A 19,891-nucleotide genomic window follows, 5' to 3' on the forward strand; every position below is an offset into this window, starting at 1 on the left:
GGATAATATTATCCGGATATTTTGTAACGTGAGTTTAGAGCTCAAGTTGTATACTGGCGACCCCATGATGTATCTCAAATCTGCCATTAAAAGGGCCGCGTATGGCTGAAAAGGGAGACCGAGTGTGTGCGTGTTTTACTAGCGGACTAGGCTTGCGCACAAAAGGAGCTGGCCAGGACAAAGAGTAGGCTTTGCCCCATGGTTGCCGTGCACTTTGCGTCCAAGGTGGGTCTCAGCGATCCAAGTAAGCGTTGCTCTGTCGATTCTTTGCCTCGTGCGTGTGACCGTGTTCTGGAGCTGTTGGAAATGGAAATGGATGCCACCGTGGCAAAGGTAAGATATGTGCGGCTATACCGTACCACGTAAAGTGCAGTGTGGAGTGTACGATTTTTGGCAAGAGCAGAGGCCAGTTTGAGCGATGCGGCCACCATCAATGCCGAACTGGACGCTTTGAATAGGAGTGGGGAGCAAGCGATAAGGCCGGCCAAGGAGGTACTTAACAGGCGCAACATAGCGATCCATCACGTCTTGGGAGGGGTCTTCTGGCCACGAGACATCGGGACAATGCTGGTGGTGGTGGGGGGGGGGGGGGGGGGTGGTCTACTGGTATTTTATAGTCTGTTTGCCTGTTTTTTGTTTCAGCAAAAGTGTTAGTACAGCTGTACTCGAAGCGCGGACTCGCCAACTTGCGGCTTCAGTGGTGCGTGGACGGCACTTTTACGGGCAGAGTTCCGTATCAAAAGCACTGCTGGCTGCTGATGTGTCGCGCACTGCCACGGGGGCCAGTACTCACGGCTGGCGCCTTTGTCGGCGAGCATCAACCGACAGATGCAGACTTTCTGCAGTGGTTCGTGGCAAGCGCGAACGAAGCGGTCCGGACCGGGCTGCCGACCGGGCGCGGCGACGGATCGTGCGTCCCCCTTGAACTGGCGCACTTCATCGGGGATGTGGCTGCACGTGCCCTGGCGATGGGTAAGATTTTACTTTTCATTTCCTCTTGGGAGCTAACCCAACATGCTCATCCTGTTCCTTCTTACCCGCCGTCGTGTTTTAGGAACTAAACTTAGTGGGTACGATGCTTGCCCGAAAGGGCATTGCGAAACCGTAATGGTAGGCCGTGTACCATACTACCCTTTAGAAGAAGGTCCGGAGCGGGCGACGGAGTGCTTTGCTGAGCCTCCGACAAAGCGGAAGTTTGTCTGCAGGCCGTCGCCGGTCCACGGATTAGCGTCCTTCCATCCGGTCAAGGACGTTATAGCGTGTGACTTGGTGCACGGGCTATATGGAAGCATCATGCCTCGCATTATGAAGTTGGCTAAGGGCAAGAACGGCGTATTACGCCAAGCTAAGGCCCTGTGTCGTTGCCTGCCGGCCGAGGCACCTCGGCAAATACCACAAGCCAAGCTAGCAGCCATCACTCGGAAAGAGTATGCTTCCATTTTCCTGGTGGGAATTTTGCACTTCAAAGGGGACAGTTTTGACGCCTCTCACTATGCTTTTTTCTTGAAGCTTTGGTTAGGTGCTCGTATGCTCGGCACCGACCCAAAAGCGTTCTTCTCGCCTGCAAGAAGTCTGCTGCAGGACTTCGCAAGGCTTTCGAAGCCAGTGTTTCATTTAGAAATAATGTGATTTCTCTAGAAATAATCGGGCAAGAACGTCGTATCGGTATCCACACTTTTAAACTGTATGTAGCTCCAGCAAAATTTTGCCGTGAAACTGCAGTTCTTCCCGGTGGATCTTCAGGCGCGTTCGCTAATAGCAGGTAAGTTGCTTTGATTGCTGAATCGGTTTGAACGTATTAATTAACATAACTTCTTACATTTTTTTCCATACTAATTTTCAGGAACTGTTGGTGCAACAGGGTATAACGCTTGTGCCATGTACACGAGTTACGGCGTTTATTGGGAGGTTCACAACACTGTAGGGATAATTACGGATAGGATAATTACGGATTCGGACCCCGCTCGAACCAATGAGGAGTTTCGAGCGGGGGTCTACAGGACTGGCCACCATCCCCACCAGCGGAGTGACGCTCCATTAGCTGCAATTACAAATCTAGATCTCGTGCGGGACGTCTCATGCAGCGACGACCTGCACTTGATCTATGATAATATGTTCGCAAGTGCAGTGGAGTGTTGCCGCGAGGCCACAAAATGTTTTAAATTGAAAACTATGAAAATTTTGGCTAGCCAACTTCCTTCGGAAATTGATGTTGAGGAAATAGTTGCGGTGAAATCGAGACAGGATCTTAATAGGCTACACTGGCAGTTTATTTTGAACACCTTCAAATTGTGTTATGGCCAGGCGATAACTCTGATTGGGAGTTAAATTTTGCTCGGTTTTTCGCTAGCATTAGAATTTTAAGTTCTGATTTGTACAGCGGCTATCTGGACGAGGCGCAGATTTTATTGGCAGGGTTCCTTGAGTGGTACCAGGAGGCATGCGGTATGGTGCTAATGCCCCGGCATCTGCTGCTGCACTTAGCTACAGCAGTAAGACGGCACGGCAACCTCCGTAAACACTCGACCTACCGATGGGAGGGCCATCAAGTGATATTTAACCGATGGGAGGGCCATCAAGGGTTGGCAAAAATGTAGCTGCGGTGCAGAGAGAATTGAAAGTGGCCTTAGCACAGTTCTGCGTCGATGGATTTACCTCTTTCGCCACAACCGATCATTTGCGTGTTCAATGGGAAACAGAGACTGTAATAATATTGTAGATGTAATAAGAATTGTAGATAAGGCACAAAAAAAGATAGCTGGTTGCTAACCGTAGCGTATAAGATAGTTAAGATAAATAGCAACAGAAATCTTCTCACAGGCAAGCGGATTACGAGCGTCCAACAAATTGACATTTTTGACCAGCCGGCGATATGGCCAGAAGGGTATGATGAATACCATTTGCCAAATTTTCATATTTACAGAACTACTTACATCGTCAGTTCCGATTTGGTCACGTTTAACATCGAGCAAATGTTTTGTAAATTAGCTGTATAGTAATAAGATTAGTAATAGAGAGTTAGATAGTATTGAAAATGCTGAATACAAACGTTTGAAAGTGTGAACATGAACTTTTTATACAAGAGATGGTTAATAATTAATGTATCCTCATCTCTTTTTTATAAGATGATAATAAGATGAATTTTCCAATTCATTTGGTTTATCTGGATCAGATTTGTCCTAGATCTTGATCAGATTGGATTGTCTTGATGGTTTGGATGAAGGTCTGATTCGTTATATTCACAACTTCAGAACTCATTTCAGACATTCCCCTATTATCATCATACAAGATAGACGAGCCGTTCACCAGCAGAAACTCTGTACTGAACTATGAGCAGGTTGAAAGGGCATAGCACCAGGATGTTTCGCAGATCTTTGCTAGTACTCCATCCGTAAGAGCAGTTCTAGTTGAACAATTCTCAATCGTCTTTGTCTCAAATTCTTTGTCCCCGTGTCGATGGGTACCAGCCTGAGTCCTGATTCGGTGGCTAAGCTGGTCAAAAACCGAAGTAGCCTACGTTTGGCGAATTCGTATCACCGGTTTATTCCTCGCCAACAAGCCACACCTCATCAGACCCAGATCACCAGATCAGATCAGAGCCAGATATCAGACACCTCAGGATGAACGATGTTCCCGAACAAGTCTTGCACCTGTTGGAAGAGGCGAAAAACGATAAAGCGGCAAGGGAAAGGATAGAGCATACATTAAACCAGAGTAAGAGTGTATAGTTTTGTCGTTAAGATTATCTGTTTTTACTAAAATTCGTTTTCTCCCACAGAAAACCAGCTAATAAACGAGCTAGTAAACTCGTTGAAGGTCCTTCAAAACGCCAACCAGACGCAGCGCCATCCCTCCCCGGCCAATTGCAGCTGCTCCACCACCGGTCCAGCAGCCCCACCACCTCCCCTAACCTCCTCCTTCGATCCATCTCCATCTCCGTCTCCTCCGCCGCCGCCTCAACCCCCGTCTTCGCCACCGTCTCCACCGCCGTCTCCACCGCCGTCTACTGGTATTTTATAGTCTGTTTGCCTGTTTTTTGTTTCAGCAAAAGTGTTAGTACAGCTGTACTCGAAGCGCGGACTCGCCAACTTGCGGCTTCAGTGGTGCGTGGACGGCACTTTTACGGGCAGAGTTCCGTATCAAAAGCACTGCTGGCTGCTGATGTGTCGCGCACTGCCACGGGGGCCAGTACTCACGGCTGGCGCCTTTGTCGGCGAGCATCAACCGACAGATGCAGACTTTCTGCAGTGGTTCGTGGCAAGCGCGAACGAAGCGGTCCGGACCGGGCTGCCGACCGGGCGCGGCGACGGATCGTGCGTCCCCCTTGAACTGGCGCACTTCATCGGGGATGTGGCTGCACGTGCCCTGGCGATGGGTAAGATTTTACTTTTCATTTCCTCTTGGGAGCTAACCCAACATGCTCATCCTGTTCCTTCTTACCCGCCGTCGTGTTTTAGGAACTAAACTTAGTGGGTACGATGCTTGCCCGAAAGGGCATTGCGAAACCGTAATGGTAGGCCGTGTACCATACTACCCTTTAGAAGAAGGTCCGGAGCGGGCGACGGAGTGCTTTGCTGAGCCTCCGACAAAGCGGAAGTTTGTCTGCAGGCCGTCGCCGGTCCACGGATTAGCGTCCTTCCATCCGGTCAAGGACGTTATAGCGTGTGACTTGGTGCACGGGCTATATGGAAGCATCATGCCTCGCATTATGAAGTTGGCTAAGGGCAAGAACGGCGTATTACGCCAAGCTAAGGCCCTGTGTCGTTGCCTGCCGGCCGAGGCACCTCGGCAAATACCACAAGCCAAGCTAGCAGCCATCACTCGGAAAGAGTATGCTTCCATTTTCCTGGTGGGAATTTTGCACTTCAAAGGGGACAGTTTTGACGCCTCTCACTATGCTTTTTTCTTGAAGCTTTGGTTAGGTGCTCGTATGCTCGGCACCGACCCAAAAGCGTTCTTCTCGCCTGCAAGAAGTCTGCTGCAGGACTTCGCAAGGCTTTCGAAGCCAGTGTTTCATTTAGAAATAATGTGATTTCTCTAGAAATAATCGGGCAAGAACGTCGTATCGGTATCCACACTTTTAAACTGTATGTAGCTCCAGCAAAATTTTGCCGTGAAACTGCAGTTCTTCCCGGTGGATCTTCAGGCGCGTTCGCTATTAACAGGTAAGTTGCTTTGATTGTTGAATCGGTTTGAACGTATTAATTAACATAACTTTTTACATTTTTTCCATACTAATTTTCAGGAACTGTTGGTGCAACAGGGTATAACGCTTGTGCCATGTGCACGAGTTACGGCGTTTATTTGGAGGTTCACAACATTGTAGGGATAATTACGGATAGGATAATTACGGATTCGGACCCCGCTCGAACCAATGAGGAGTTTCGAGCGGGGGTCTACAGGACTGGCCACCATCCCCACCAGCGGAGTGACGCTCCATTAGCTCCAATTACAAATCTAGATCTCGTGCGGGACGTCTCATGCAGCGACGACCTGCACTTGATCTATGATAATATGTTCGCAAGTGCAGTGGAGTGTTGCCGCGAGGCCACAAAATGTTTTAAATTGAAAACTATGAAAATTTTGGCTAGCCAACTTCCTTCGGAAATTGATGTTGAGGAAATAGTTGCGGTGAAATCGAGACAGGATCTTAATAGGCTACACTGGCAGTTTATTTTGAACACCTTCAAATTGTGTTATGGCCAGGCGATAACTCTGATTGGGAGTTAAATTTTGCTCGGTTTTTCGCTAGCATTAGAATTTTAAGTTCTGATTTGTACAGCGGCTATCTGGACGAGGCGCAGATTTTATTGGCAGGGTTCCTTGAGTGGTACCAGGAGGCATGCGGTATGGTGCTAATGCCCCGGCATCTGCTGCTGCACTTAGCTACAGCAGTAAGACGGCACGGCAACCTCCGTAAACACTCGACCTACCGATGGGAGGGCCATCAAGTGATATTTAATCGATGGGAGGGCCATCAAGGGTTGGCAAAAATGTAGCTGCGGTGCAGAGAGAATTGAAAGTGGCCTTAGCACAGTTCTGCGTCGATGGATTTACCTCTTTCGCCACAACCGATCATTTGCGTGTTCAATGGGAAACAGAGACTGTAATAATATTGTAGATGTAATAAGAATTGTAGATAAGGCACAAAAAAAGATAGCTGGTTGCTAACCGTAGCGTATAAGATAGTTAAGATAAATAGCAACAGAAATCTTCTCACAGGCAAGCGGATTACGAGCGTCCAACAAATTGACATTTTTGACCAGCCGGCGATATGACCAGAAGGGTATGATGAATACCATTTGCCAAATTTTCATATTTACAGAACTACTAACATCGTCAGTTCCGATTTGGTCACGTTTAACATCGAGCAAATGTTTTGTAAATTAGCTGTATAGTAATAAGATTAGTAATAGAGAGTTAGATAGTATTGAAAATACTGAATAAAAACGATAGAAAGTGTGAACATGCACTTTTCGTACAAGAGATGGTTAATAATAGATGTATCCTCATCTCTTTTATATAAGATGATAATAAGATGGATTTTCCAATTCATTTGGTTTATCTGGATCAGATTTGTCCTAGATCTTGGTCAGATTGGATTGTCTTGATGGTTTGGATGAAGGTCTGATTCGTTATATTCACAATATCAGAACTCATTTCAGACATTCCCCTATTATCATCATACAAGATAGACGAGCAGTTCACCAGCAGAAACCCTCTACTGAACTATGAGCAGGTTGAAAGGGCATAGCACTAGGATGTTTCCCAGATCTTTGCTAGTACTCCATCCGTAAGAGCAGTTCTAGTTGAACAATTCTCAATCGTCCCACGGTCCAACGTTCGAACCGTTGATCCGTTGTTCCAACATATGCTCTTTGATGAAAAGTCGCACTCTAGTGGACGGGTATAAGTGCCGATTCCGCATATGCTTTCCCGAGTCTTACTTAGATGAGGATCTTACTGCACGGATGTTCCGGATGCACCTAACCATTCGGTCCTAATCAATCCAATCACCTGTTCGGTTACATTTGGTATCGGTTATCCGCAATTGCCGGAATGTTCAGGAGCCGTGAGCTCCAAGCTGGAAAGAAAATACGATCGTTAGTGCAACCGATTCTTGAAGAATCACGAATCTTAATACTTGCCCGATGATAGATGGCTTCCTTCGGAGGCACCCGGATCGAAACCAAAGATATCTGCGTAGTTAATTGTATGAACCGGATCTTGTAGAATGATCCGTTTAGGAAATGTGAAGAGTATAATCCGCCATCCGCCATCCTCCATTCCGTAGATCCATCCTCGCCTTCTTCGATCGTTTCGTTCCGTGAATTTGAGCGCATTTTTCCACTTTCTCTTCTTTTCCATCGGGAACGACGGTGGGAGTTGCAAACGACTTGAATTCACTCTTGGATCGCGCGAAAATGCACGGAAAATGCGGAAAATGTGGGAAGCCCTCGCTTTTCACTCCGAACAAGAACAAGAAGAACTAGTAGAAGCGGAAGTAGGAAAACGATAGAACGATAAGGCCGGCTCTCGCGTTTGTGCGTTGTGTTTGGTGAGTTGTGTCGTTTCCGAAGGGCAGAAAAGACAAACACAGTGCTGGTCGATAAAATATGAACATCAAAGCAGGGCTACGACCCGGGTTGTTTTGGGGAAAGTGGAAATTTTTAGCTATTTTGAACATTTCGGGAGCATCGCAGTAAAGATAAAGGTGATAAAGTGAATTTAGATGATAGAGAGAGTGGAACTTGATTATGTCTTTTCCTTTTACTCTTCTTTTTTCCTAAAAGGATCCTACAAACTCCGGGAACCCATCTATCTGCGGCCGAGATGCGGCGGGAGGAAATCATCTGAAGCCGGCAAGATTTAGAGTCCGTGATTCTGCAAGAAATCTATTTAACGATTGATTTCTCCTTCCAGCAATCATCACAGCAAGGGCATCTGCAAATAAGAATACGAATGAGCTTATCGGTGCAACTCACATGCGGAACATCCGTATCCGCTCTCATCCTTGGACTCATTTAACTGCCGAAATTTTAAGAAGCTAGCCGACGAGACGGTGGACAAGGTGTAATCCTTTCGCCGATTTTGTCGTAGGCGTTTGCTTTTCTCGAATCTCGGATTCGGGTCGCGGTTTCACGGTTCCGCCAAACAGCGCACGTCAGAAGTGTCCACGTCAAGCGGTTTAGCGAGTGACCTCGAAATCGATCTTGTTAATGGTAGATAAACCATTGGTTTTCTTCGCTGCCTAGCAAGTATGCAATTGGCGGGGAAAGTGCGCATAGTTTTAAGTGTACGTGAGTCGGAATCTCCTGCGAAAATCATCGATTAATCCTAGTATACAGGATAAGCTTTGCCGTCGGCTCTCTTCCCGGTATCCCTGATGAAATGCCGGTTAGCTAGTGTGACCTCATTAACAAAAGGATCTCCAAAATTCCAGCGAAAAGTTGCGATTTTGAACGGGAGGATCTCTAAACCCGACCCGGCTCGCCCATACTCGTCGCTGCAAAAAGCATAAATTATTCGAAGCAGAAACATGTTTCAAGTAAGTCCACTTTGCCGGGTCCCACCAATCGATGTTGGTATTACATAAATATTTCATTGCTCATCGTTGGGGTGGGTGGGAGTTATCGATGAGCACGAAGGAGGAGAGGCAATGTGTTTTTATGTTGTTTTTTCTGCTTTTTTCATTGCTTCGCCGGAAAAGCCACCTGGCCAGACGAACAGGAAAAACACAAAGCCAAAGATGAAGGTTCTTGACCCCGATGTTGGTAGGTAGCGGTTTGTGATAGATTTCGCAAAAACTAATACTTCGAAACCGGCTTACCATTAACTATTCAAATCGATTTGTTGCTCCCTGCGGAACCAGACTACTCAAAGGCGAAGAGTGTCCACAGCATATCCTCGTGGTGGGGTATCGGGGGCATCTTCCTGGTGCTCTTTGTTGGCAACATCACGAACTACACCAACTCTCACCTACCGGACGGGTTGCGCAACGCCCATTTGACCCACTTCCCACAGGCATTCATTGCGGAGCGCGCATGGAAGGATCTAAAGATACTGAATGACTTCGGTCCCAAACCGACCGGTTCGTACACGAACGAGGTGCTAGCCGTGGACTTCCTGAACCGAGAGATCTCCTACATCGATCAGCTGAAAAGCCGTAATCAGCAGCTGACCGTACACAATCAGATCGTGTCCGGCGGGTACGTGGGTGTCTACATGAACAAATCGGCGGCCAACGTATACCGGAATGTACAGAATGTGGTGGTGAAGCTGGCGGGTCGCAGTGAGGAGACTACGCGCCATGCGCTATTACTTAACTGCCATTTCGATTCCGTGGCCGGCTCGCCCGGTGCCAGCGATGACGTCGGAAGCTGCGCTGTGATGCTGGAAATCTTGCGCGTCCTATCGCGCCAATCGGAAGTGAACCGCTACTCGATCATCTTTCTGTTTAACGGTGCCGAAGAGACACCCCTGCAGGCATCCCATGGTTTCATCACGAAGCATCCCTGGGCAAAGGATGTGCAAGCCTTCATTAACCTCGAATCGGCTGGTTCCGGTGGAAAGGAAATGCTGTTTCAGAGTGGCCCGAAACATCCCTGGCTCATCGAGGCATACGCCCGCTCGGTTCCCCATCCGTACGCTCAGGCAGCGGCGGAAGAAATATTCCAATCCGGTGTCATCCCTTCCGATACGGACTTTCGCGTGTTTCGCGACGTTGGCCGAATCCCGGGAATGGATTTTGCCCACACGGCTAACGGGTATCGCTACCATACGCGATATGATTCGATCGATTACATTCCGCTGCCGGTGTTGCAGCGCACCGGGGACAACATTCTTGCACTCACGAAAACGATTGCCAATGGTGACGAACTTGGCAGCACCGAACGGTTTGCCCAAGGCCAGATGGTATTCTTCGACTTTCTCGGGCTTTTCTTCGTCTCCTACTCGGCCGACGTTGGTCTCATGATTAATCTGAGCGTGGTACTGCTGTCGATCATCATCCCTTTCCTGTCCCTGGCACGATCCACCAGTGGCACGCATGGCAAACAGATCCGGTCCGAAACGGTGACCGGATTTTTGGCTACCTTTCTGGGAGCGGGAGCAAGCGGGCTACTGTGCTTCTTCATTGGACTGCAACTGGACACGATTGGGCGCTCCATGTCTTGGTACTCTTCAACGAATCTTATCCTTGGCATCTACTGCTGCCCGGCACTGCTTTGTCAGTGTTTGGTTCATCTTTTGTGCAACCGTCTCTTCGGTAGCAAAACGGTAAATATTTACAGGGAAACCACATGCCCGATGACCAGTTTACTTACCGATTCCTTTTCTTGTTATTCCAGACACCGTTGAGTCTCGCCTTGAAAGTTCAAGCACGGTTGAATGGAGTGAATCTGTTTTGGGGAATGATTACGCTCGGTATCACCTTTACTGGTTATCGGTTGGCGTACATCTTCATGGTATTAATTTTGTTCTCGCTGTGCTCCAGTACACTCATCTCGATGTTGGGCCTCCAGAACTCGGTCAACAAGTGGTTGCTCGTGCACGTATTCTTTCAAATAGGTGCGCTCGCCTGGAGCACTCAGTTCTACCACATCCTGATGAACATGTTCGTACCGATCACGGGCCGGATCGGGTCTTCCATTAATCCGGACATGATCATTGGCGCGATGGCCTCGTTTGCAACCCTGTTTACCTGTAGCTTCCTCACGCCGCTGCTTTTTCTGCTGAAGAAAACGGACAAACTTATCGCCGAACTGGTAGCCATTACGTTGATCGCACTAGCCCTTGCTTCCTCGACGCATGTAGGTTTTCCTTACCGTGACGATGCGCTGAAGGCTCCAGCTGTCCAGCGACACTACATCACTCACACGGTGCGCAAGTTTTTCGATTACAATGGCGGTGAACGGTACACCGACTCCGGATTCCTACTGCAGGAACTCGATCGTAACGCAAAGAAAACCATAGAGGGCATTGCAATGCCGGACAGCGTAACACCGATGCGCGAGATTCCTTCCTGCGAAAAGGAACTATTTTGTGCCATTCCATTCTACTCGATTTGGCATCAGGTTTTGTTCGAGTAAGTAGAGCCTAGTGACGCGTTGACTCTGCCAATTAACCGGGATATGTTTTGGTTTTTCTTTTACCTTTAGAAACTATTGGTTACCCGGGCTGCCACCGATCGTTCGGCAAGCAGTGACGGTCTCGCTACGGGAGAAGGAAAAGCTGAATGATCACGAGCATCGGTTGCATCTGGTGCTGAACGGTAGTACCCAGGCGTCGCTGATCATTGGACCGAAAGCTGGTTCCACGCTGCGACGTTGGAGCCTGCTGAGCGAAATTCCTACTGCGATCGAGTTCAATGGTCAACGGGGCCATTTTGTACTGCTCACGGCCGGTGTCGAGAGTGAAGCAATGAACATAACGTTGGATATTCGGGTTAGTACTAGCGAAATGGTTTGTTTTAACAGAGTTAACAGCTTTCTTTTCCATTCTGTATCCATGTTTAACCAGCATGAGCTGAAGAATTATGATGGACCGTTGGTAGATCTGCTGGTAACCACGACACACTGGGAATACCACAAAGAGCACACGCCCGTGTTCAATCGCCTTTTGGCGCGAGTTCCTAGCTGGGCCCACGTCGTCCCTTCTGTCGCTGCCGTTTATAGCTATACTTTTTAGGTGGTTCTTGGACAAAACTCTTTCTGTTCCATTGTCCCGAAGAACAGCACTGCACTTTACCTAAGACAAGTCAACAACCAAAATGAAGCATCTTTTCTAGCTAATCTGCTCACAATATGCTGCCTGCTACGCTTCGCGAGTCCTTAAAACTATCGAACACTACGTCGTTCATTCACTTACAACAACTGTGAGTGCGTGTGATTACAAATCACGAAAAAGTTGAGCACATGGGGAATGTTCCATCAAGACGAATGGTTCCCTTGAATCAAATCGAATCTTCTCTAATCTATTATCTTATAGATCTGATTTCTTACATAGTTTTTAATAGGCTTGCGTTACTGCTGCATCTCTCTAAAGAACACCAATTTTAAATGTATTAAATACTCAAGCGCATTTCGCAAGATATAGAGAGAGAGGGGAAAAGAGTAGGTAGGAACCGCCACGATTCTTGCCTAATGTTCTTCACTTATACGCATATCGTTTCACGGCCGTTGGCTTTGGAATTATTGATTAGTGGTATTATATCCAGGTATGAATTCATAGAGATCGAGTTCCGGTGCCTTTAATCGTCGGTCATGGTCAAACCGCACAATTGCCAAGCGTATTGGCGTTGGAATGGCAAATCTACTTACTGCAATATGGAATCTCACGTCCAGAATATTCGTACTAAAGCAAACATTTCTTATTTACTGGTTACTGAAAGCTTTAACCTAGCGGGTGCACCTTGGCACATAGTCATCTTGATAATCTAGTGTGGCATGTTTTATAGATGCCTAATGCAAGACACAAGCAATTCTAGAAGTTATCTAATAAAAACAAAACATTCAAAAGAATGTAAATTGCTTCGTTGGTTTCATACAGCGAGCCCAATTGAAATGAAAGAAATCTATGATACAGCATCCATGTTACTAAACAGACTACTTACGAATACGAAATATGTTAATGAACAAAATTAATAATTATTTTTATCATACAGCGACACACCGGCGCTCGTCGCAACATTCTTCTTGTTTGTCACATTCCTACAAATGGCCCACAAACCGGTCTATTATTGATGATGCAGTGCACAAAACAGAACGAACGAACCGCATCTGTTGAGCAGATAGCCGTGCCGTTGTCCAGATAATGTTGCTTTTACAGCGTCTGATCTTCATGATTGAGCGCGGAGCGTCAATTGAAAAGTAGACTTATCGCCACGCGTGAGTATATACCGATGCCAAGAGCAGCCAGTTGGAGCCATAGAACGGTGAGTAAAGATAAGCTGATAAGGTGTTATAACATTGGTCAATAATAGCTTGTAATCACCCGCTTGTAAATTTATCTCAAGAAAACCCGTGGCGCGCGCTGGCTTCTTTCATTACGTATTCGACCGTAACGACCACAGCTAGGAATGTCTCCTAAGGCAAAGCAGAAGACAGAGGATCCATCCAGAGCGAGCGCCCGATCTGATGAATCCGCGACAAACCTGCACCAGCTCGACGCACAGTACGGTGTGTTGGGAATAGTGTTGCTCCTGTTTTGTGGAACCGTCTCCAGCTATCTGTGCACGCTACTCCCGGATGCACTGACCAGTTCGGATCTCAACAACCATCCGACGGCTTTCATTGCCGAGCGTGCCTGGGAAAGCCTGCAGGTGTTGAACGATTTCGGTCCCAAACCGACCGGATCCGTCGCAAATGAGCTGCGGGCTGCAGAGTACCTTCGGCGCGAAATTGAGAAGCTTAAGGCAACGAAGCATGCGGTGCAGCAGATCGAAACGGATCATCAAATCGTTTCCGGCGCCTACTCGATAGGGTTCCAAGGTCACCCACTGACAAGTGTCTATCGGAGGGCACAGAACCTCGTCGCCAAGCTGGTCGGTGAAGGTGCGAAGCATGGCGATCCGGCACTAATGTTGAACTGCCATTACGACACAGTAGCCAGCAGTCCTGGTGCAAGCGATGATGGCGGAAGCTGTGTCGTGATGCTGGAAATCCTGCGGGTCTTGTCCCGCTCTCCGGAGCGCACCCGTCACTCGATCATCTTTCTGTTTAACGGAGCGGAAGAGACACCGCTGCAAGCCGCACACGGGTTCATTAGCCAGCACCGGTGGGCCAAAGAGGTCCGCGCCTTTCTCAATCTCGAATCGGCCGGTTCCGGTGGTAAGGAGCAACTGTTTCAGAGTGGCCCCCAGCATCCCTGGCTCGTAGCGGCCTATGCTCGTGCTATCCGTCATCCGGCAGGACAAGTCTTCTCAGAAGAGCTCTTCCACTCCGGTCTCATCCCATCGGATACGGACTTTCGTATTTTTAGAGACTTTGGCCACGTCCCAGGAATGGACTTTGCACACAGCATCAACGGGTACCGGTACCATACGCGATTCGACAACATTGACTTCCTTACGCTCCCGGTACTGCAACGCACGGGTGACAACATTCTCGCTCTAACGCGGGAAATAGCGAACGGTGATGACCTGGCCATGGTGGATGATGATTCCCGGTTGGCCGATGGACATAGCGTGTACTTTGACTTCCTGGGCTTCTACTTTTTCCACTACTCCTCCTCGACAGGCCAGCTGTTGAACTATGCTTTAGCGCTGCTCGCATTGGTGCTACCGTACGCCGAGCTATTGCAACCGGTGCGTAGGGTTGGTGGTTTCGGGCATATAAACCGTCAGGTGATGGCTGGGTTTTTGGGAACGATCGTTGGGACAATGCTTAGTGTCGCGGTGGTGCTGATTATCGCCAACCGACTGGATGCTATTGGGCGAGCTATGGCTTGGTACTCCACGCCTTATCTCATACTGGGAGTATATGGATGCCCGGTCATGTTGATACATTGCTTTAGCCAACGGATATGCAATCATCTGCTACAACATAAAGAGGTAGATAGCTACACTCAGGCTGTAACTTGCAGTAGTATCTTCTGATTTCTCTATTCGCTTCACAGACATCACTCAACCTGGCTCAAATCGTGCGATCGCGGCTACTGGGAGTCAACCTCTTCTGGGCTGTAGCGATCGTTTACCTTACGATAGCCAACATCAGGAGCGCCTACATACCGGCGGTTATTCTGCTCTGCTCGGTGCTCTCCTCTCTTACTATCTCGCTATTTAGCTTTCAGCGTCGTCCACATCGCTGGCTTGGAGTGCATCTAGCATTTCAGGCCGTGGCTATGCTATGGTCAACTAATTTCTATCATTTGATCATGAAACTTTTCGTCCCCATCACCGGCCGAATCGGTGGCACGGTCAATCCGGAGTACTTGATCGGACTGCTAGTAGCGATCGGTGGGTTGCTATGCATAAGTTATCTCGTTCCCTTGATTGGTTTGCTGAAGCAATCGTCGGAACTGACGGCCCGATTGACAGTCTTTGCTATGATCGGATTTCTCCTCGCATGCTGCACGCAGGTTGGCTTCCCCTATCGGGACGATAGCAACGGAGAACCGTCCGTTCAGCGTCACTATGTTACGGTAGGGAGTCTTGCTGAATGGAGTTTACTTGATTTTGAACGATGTTATTTTTCCCCCAGCACACTCTTCAAGTTACGAATGGAAGCATAGATTCTGGCTATCTGTTGCGTGAAATGGATCGTAATGCGGTACGAGTTCTTCGAGGTATAGCGAAGCCGCACGAGATAACTCCCATGCGACAGTTGGCCACCTGTAAAACTATGCCCTTCTGTGGAATACCGTTCTACTCCGTGTGGCACCAGATTCGGTTCGAGTATGTTTGCCCTGGCATATCGTTTTTTATCAAACTTGCGTTAACATTTCGTATCAACCCTTATCTTCCTTAGTCATTATTGGCTCGAAGGACCTCCACCTTCGGTAGAACTGGACCACTTGCCAACATTGGTGCTCGAAAAAGTATCTCAGGTTTCCGTCGCTACTCGTCGATATGCCTTCCATATTGGCCACCATCATCAAACGAGTGTCCAATCAGCACTGGTTATCGTTCCGCGTCCTGGAGTACGTATGATTAAATGGAGCCTCATGGACACTGTTCCCGAGATGATGGAGTTCAATGGGCAACGGGCATACTTTGTCCTTATCACCTATGGACTGGCGCAGGATTCGCTGTGGAATATAACGTTCGATTTTGAGTATGATCCAGAGGCTGTGCGTCGTGCTGAAGAACCGCTAGTAGCTATCAGCTGGATAAACACGTTTTGGGAGTGCAAGGAACAGCATACGACCGATTTCCGGGGCCTTATCGAAAAGTTTCCGGAGTGGGCACACGTAATACCTTCTGTAGCTGTTGTGAATATTACTGAATATTAAACGGTTTTTGAACGAAAATTTAAGGCGGGATACCTGGTGTTTTTCGCATTCCGAACACCATTAAAACGGAATATCGATGAGGAAGGATTGGATTCCTTAAAAACCAGCAAATTCCGAGAATGTTGTAAGTTTCTGTAAAACAGGTAAAAATTTAAAATATTTCAAACAAAATGGTCGAATTTCAATACTTTCTTTCTCTGTCACAGGCAGCAATAGAGGCAAGTGTCAATGGCTCGCTCAGATAAGGATGCCGGCGGCTGCATCCATAAATATAATCTTCCCGTTGTGCACTGATAAAAGATAGCAAAAGGTTGCTGCGATCGTGATCTAGTAGCGTGAAGAACCCGCGCGGGTGGTAGTTTAGCGAGATGAAATCGAAGCAGAAAACCACATCGAATCTGCACTGGTGGCCATGGTACGGTGGATGGGGAATGCTGGTGCTGCTGGCATTGTGTGGCACAGCGAGCTACCTTTCCTTCTTCCATTTACCGCCCGCCCTAACCGACAGTGATCTTGGCCGGTTGCCGTATGCCTTTAACGGTGCCCGTGCATGGAACACTCTGGTGGCGCTCGATGCCCTTGGCCCCAAACCGGTAGGATCCACGGCGAACGAGATAGGTGCGGTGAAGCTGCTGGAACGAGAATTTACTCTCATCAACGCAACAAAGCATGCCGTGCAGGAAGTGCTGTACGAGAAGCAGCTCACATCCGGTGCGTACGGTATCAACTTCTTCGGCAGCTCGATGACCAGCGTGTATCGGAATGTGCAGAACCTTATCGTAAGGCTGGCCGGTCAGGAAGGTGTCGCTGGGGCGCTGATGCTAAACTGCCACTATGATTCAGTGGCCAGCAGTCCCGGCGCAAGCGATGACTGTGGCAGTTGTGCGGTAATGCTAGAAATTCTGCGTGTCCTTTCCCGAGGATCGGAACGTCCGCGTCATCCGATCGTGTTTCTCTTCAACGGAGCAGAGGAAACACCGTTGCAGGCTTCGCACGGCTTCATTACACAGCACCGGTGGGCACAAGAAGTACGGGCATTTCTGAACCTCGAATCGGTCGGTTCCGGTGGGAAGGAGTTGCTGTTCCAGAGTGGTCCACAGCATCCCTGGTTGGTTGAAGCGTATGCTCGTGCCGTTCGGCATCCGTTCGCTCATGCCATCGGCGAGGAAATCTTCCAATCGGGGTTCATACCATCGGATACGGACTTTCGGATTTTTCGCGACTTTGGACACATTCCTGGACTGGACTTTGCACATATTTTCAATGGATATCGGTATCACACGCGCTATGATTCCGTAGAATATCTTTCGCCGGCCGTCCTGCAAAACACCGGTGACAACGTGCTCTCCCTCGTTCGCTTGCTGACCAGCGGAGAGTATCTAGAACGAATTGCAGAGGGGGAGCGGTCCGTTGGAAAGTCGGTTTTTTTCGACTTTCTAGGACTCTTCTTTGTAAATTGCTCAGAAAAGCAGGCAGCTATCATGAACGTGCTAGTGGCATTCCTCGGCCTACTGGTGGGCTTCTGGTCAACGCTTCGTAACGTTGGAAGCCAGCATTGGCGTGCGGTTACCACGGAAAGCCTAATACATGGATTCTGTGCGACACTGGTCGGTGCTGGAGCTGCCGTCGGTTTCAACCTTGGTATAGCGTTTCTGGTGGATCGGCTTTTTCAACGGTCCATGGCATGGTTTTCAACGTATACCTTGACCGTCGGACTGTACTGCCTACCGGCGATGGCCTTACTCTTCATTGCCCATCGGGAGTTTCATCGATTGTTTCAACGAAAAGATGTAACATAGCGTCAAGGCCAGGACGAAGAGCAAATCCCCGCTAATTTTTGAATTCTTTCCTTTTAGACACCGTTGCCACTATCGCTGGCGGTTAAAACGCGGCTTACAGGTGTTTATCTGTTCTGGAGCGTAATAATGATCGGAGCTACTATCGCCGGTATACGATCGGCATACGTGATAAGCGTACTACTCGCTTGCATGGCGCTGATTCCCCTTATTAGTGAACCGTACCCATGGCATTTTAAATCAAAGATCGTTTCCACAGTGTTGTCGGGCATCTGGTTACTCCTGCACACCGTTGCACTTCTTTGGACGACGCAATTTTTCCATATTTTCGCTAACATTTTCATACCTATCGCTGGGCGTTCAGGTGCGAATGATAATCCCGATTTCCTGATCGCTACGGTAACGGCTGCCTGTAGCCTACTGGTATGCAGCTTCATGCTACCGTGGATTAATTTGCTACGCAACCCGTACAGCAGTACAATCGGGACGCTTATGGCGCTGTTTTTGATATCGTTGCTGCTTGCGATTGCGACACCTCTTGGTTTCGCTTATCGTGAGGCTACCCAACAGCAATCACCCAAGGTACAACGGATTCTGGCTCAGCATACCTTACGCCAGTGGCACGATAGTAACGGCGCAGTTCGCACAGACGATGCAGGATATCTGTTTCGACTATGGGATCGTCATAATGAGGCTACGATTCGTGAGGTCATCTCGTCGGATGGTGGCAACGCCGGATCAATCTTCAAACCATCCGAAATGGGCGATTGTACATCGGAGGTGTTTTGTGGACTGCCCGCCTCAGCCGTGCGTTTCAGCTCACTCTGGTTTGCCCAACCCAAGTCGAATCATCCCGACGCGGTTGAGATGGTTAAACTATCCTTAGAATCACGGAACAACACGACCACCAAGGATGGATCTGTCGTTAGAAGCAGATTGGCGTTGAATCTTACCGGCAGTTATCAATCATCTATTCTCGTTCGTCCTCGGCGAAACGTTACGCTAACTGCATGGAATCTCACCCCCGTATTACCTCCGCAGCTAACCGTTGGGGATAATCACAAAGCGTATTACGTGATAATCACTCATGGATTGCCCAGCCAACCGCTCCAGTTGGTCCTGGATCTTGAGCAAAGTGCAACCGATGTGGCATCCGCCGCACAAATCCCGTTGGTAGACATTAGCGTTACAACAAATTTCTGGGAATATCATGAACATTTCATGCCTGCCTTTTCCAAATTCATTCAATCCTTTCCACCATGGGCTCACGTAGTACCATCAGTATCGATCGTTAACCTGTATAGCTTTTAAAAGTTTGAAGTAAATCTGTTCATCTGAATCTAGTGTCTCTTGTTCAAAATAAAAGCAACTATAAATTTCGGTTCATCAACTGTGTTTCTATTTTTGTCCTTGTAGTTAATCGTTTATACGTATGCCTGTGCGCTTATTTTTTCATGATTTGCCCTGTAGTAGCCAGCATCAGATAAGCAATCATGCTGACTACATTCGACAATTAATGGCGAACATAGCAGTCTTGTGGGGTTTTAACGATAGCCACAAGCATTAAAATTTCACGCAACGATGTCTTCTCTATCAATCGTTTATTATCAATCGATTATGAAATATTTTGTATATTTATTTATAATATATCCGTACTTATACAGATGTATGTATAGGAAACTCTATTCGGTAAAATTGGAATCATGTACAGCTGAGTACTGCATGTGGAGTGTTTGTGGATTACATCTTGAGGAGTTGAGCTGATGTTGGGTTTTGGGAGGAAGTGAGTGTTACGTTGTTTCATTCATTCGATCGCAAAGTCATAGTCGCGTAGGGTATCATATCTCTCATATTTTTTCTCTTTTTGTTTAACTCTAACTTGCGATAAGCTAACGACAACGATAAATCCATAAATTGTCGATACATCAACTGTTCCAAATACACTCGAGTGCTCCACATCTTCCTATTTCTTGTAAAATGCGGGGAATTCTATTTTCTCTAATAGAGTGCTGCTTATGATGTGCATACGGAAAGAAAGCGCAGACATTTTTAACATTCTGTTCGAGCTGTCACTTGTTAGCTAATGTTTTCCTATATGTAGACTCCGGCGCATTCCTCCACGAACATTATTACGAACTCATTCA

The 19,891-nt window shown here is 47.9% G+C and overlaps 5 protein-coding genes across 10 annotated transcripts in view; 4 read left to right on the forward strand and 1 right to left on the reverse strand.

Moving 5' to 3' along the window:
- Positions 1-598: 598 nt before the first annotated feature.
- On the forward strand, positions 599-8,065 carry LOC125959307 (uncharacterized). Its single transcript, XM_049692126.1, has 6 exons — positions 599-972; positions 4,458-4,830; positions 5,753-5,916; positions 7,581-7,714; positions 7,794-7,862; positions 7,924-8,065. Exons 1-6 carry the CDS (start codon positions 759-761, stop codon positions 8,026-8,028), a joined length of 1,059 nt encoding a protein of 352 aa, XP_049548083.1. The 5' UTR covers positions 599-758; the 3' UTR covers positions 8,029-8,065.
- A 366-nt stretch (positions 8,066-8,431) lies between these two features.
- On the forward strand, positions 8,432-12,565 carry LOC125948340 (endoplasmic reticulum metallopeptidase 1-like). Its single transcript, XM_049674289.1, has 6 exons — positions 8,432-8,548; positions 8,711-8,774; positions 8,873-10,278; positions 10,350-11,086; positions 11,160-11,445; positions 11,521-12,565. Exons 1-6 carry the CDS (start codon positions 8,540-8,542, stop codon positions 11,686-11,688), a joined length of 2,670 nt encoding a protein of 889 aa, XP_049530246.1. The 5' UTR covers positions 8,432-8,539; the 3' UTR covers positions 11,689-12,565.
- A 225-nt stretch (positions 12,566-12,790) lies between these two features.
- On the forward strand, positions 12,791-16,093 carry LOC125948338 (endoplasmic reticulum metallopeptidase 1-like). Of its 2 annotated transcripts, none has more exons than XM_049674287.1 (5): positions 12,791-12,934; positions 12,983-14,551; positions 14,617-15,141; positions 15,201-15,394; positions 15,468-16,093. In XM_049674287.1, the coding sequence occupies exons 2-5, from the start codon at positions 13,079-13,081 to the stop codon at positions 15,949-15,951; spliced, it is 2,676 nt and encodes an 891-aa protein (XP_049530244.1). In that variant the 5' UTR covers positions 12,791-12,934; positions 12,983-13,078; the 3' UTR covers positions 15,952-16,093. The 2 variants fall into 2 exon arrangements, with proteins under 2 accessions (XP_049530244.1, XP_049530243.1); XM_049674286.1 differs by having other exon boundaries at positions 13,016-14,551.
- A 99-nt stretch (positions 16,094-16,192) lies between these two features.
- On the forward strand, positions 16,193-19,150 carry LOC125948339 (endoplasmic reticulum metallopeptidase 1-like). Its single transcript, XM_049674288.1, has 2 exons — positions 16,193-17,741; positions 17,808-19,150. Exons 1-2 carry the CDS (start codon positions 16,320-16,322, stop codon positions 19,056-19,058), a joined length of 2,673 nt encoding a protein of 890 aa, XP_049530245.1. The 5' UTR covers positions 16,193-16,319; the 3' UTR covers positions 19,059-19,150.
- A 182-nt stretch (positions 19,151-19,332) lies between these two features.
- LOC125948337 (catenin alpha) overlaps positions 19,333-19,891 on the reverse strand; it is a 6,309-nt gene continuing 5,750 nt past the window's right edge. For all 5 annotated transcript variants that reach the window (XM_049674285.1, XM_049674281.1, XM_049674280.1 and 2 more), the window contains one exon: positions 19,333-19,891. This exon is cut by the window's right edge and continues 884 nt beyond it. The gene's annotated coding sequence lies outside the window, so the exon portion shown is untranslated.

Source organism: Anopheles darlingi, chromosome 2 (genome assembly GCF_943734745.1).
Source record: "Anopheles darlingi chromosome 2, idAnoDarlMG_H_01, whole genome shotgun sequence".
In the NCBI taxonomy this organism is placed as follows: Eukaryota; Metazoa; Arthropoda; class Insecta; order Diptera; family Culicidae; genus Anopheles; species Anopheles darlingi.

Coding starts and splice junctions, on each gene's coding strand:
- LOC125948338 (XM_049674287.1), top strand. CDS start 13,079: ATGTCTCCTAAGGCAAAGCAGAAGACAGAGGATCCATCCAGAGCGAGC. Junction 14,552..14,616: donor ATCTGCTACAACATAAAGAG/GTAGATAGCTAC, acceptor TTCGCTTCACAG/ACATCACTCAACCTGGCTCA. Junction 15,142..15,200: donor TTCAGCGTCACTATGTTACG/GTAGGGAGTCTT, acceptor TTTTTCCCCCAG/CACACTCTTCAAGTTACGAA.
- LOC125948340 (XM_049674289.1), top strand. Junction 10,279..10,349: donor GTCTCTTCGGTAGCAAAACG/GTAAATATTTAC, acceptor TTGTTATTCCAG/ACACCGTTGAGTCTCGCCTT. Junction 11,446..11,520: donor ACATAACGTTGGATATTCGG/GTTAGTACTAGC, acceptor ATGTTTAACCAG/CATGAGCTGAAGAATTATGA.
- LOC125959307 (XM_049692126.1), top strand. CDS start 759: ATGTGTCGCGCACTGCCACGGGGGCCAGTACTCACGGCTGGCGCCTTT. Junction 973..4,457: donor TGCACGTGCCCTGGCGATGG/GTAAGATTTTAC, acceptor GTCGTGTTTTAG/GAACTAAACTTAGTGGGTAC. Junction 5,917..7,580: donor AAGACGGCACGGCAACCTCC/GTAAACACTCGA, acceptor TCGTTTCCGAAG/GGCAGAAAAGACAAACACAG.
- LOC125948339 (XM_049674288.1), top strand. CDS start 16,320: ATGAAATCGAAGCAGAAAACCACATCGAATCTGCACTGGTGGCCATGG. Junction 17,742..17,807: donor GATTGTTTCAACGAAAAGAT/GTAACATAGCGT, acceptor CTTTCCTTTTAG/ACACCGTTGCCACTATCGCT.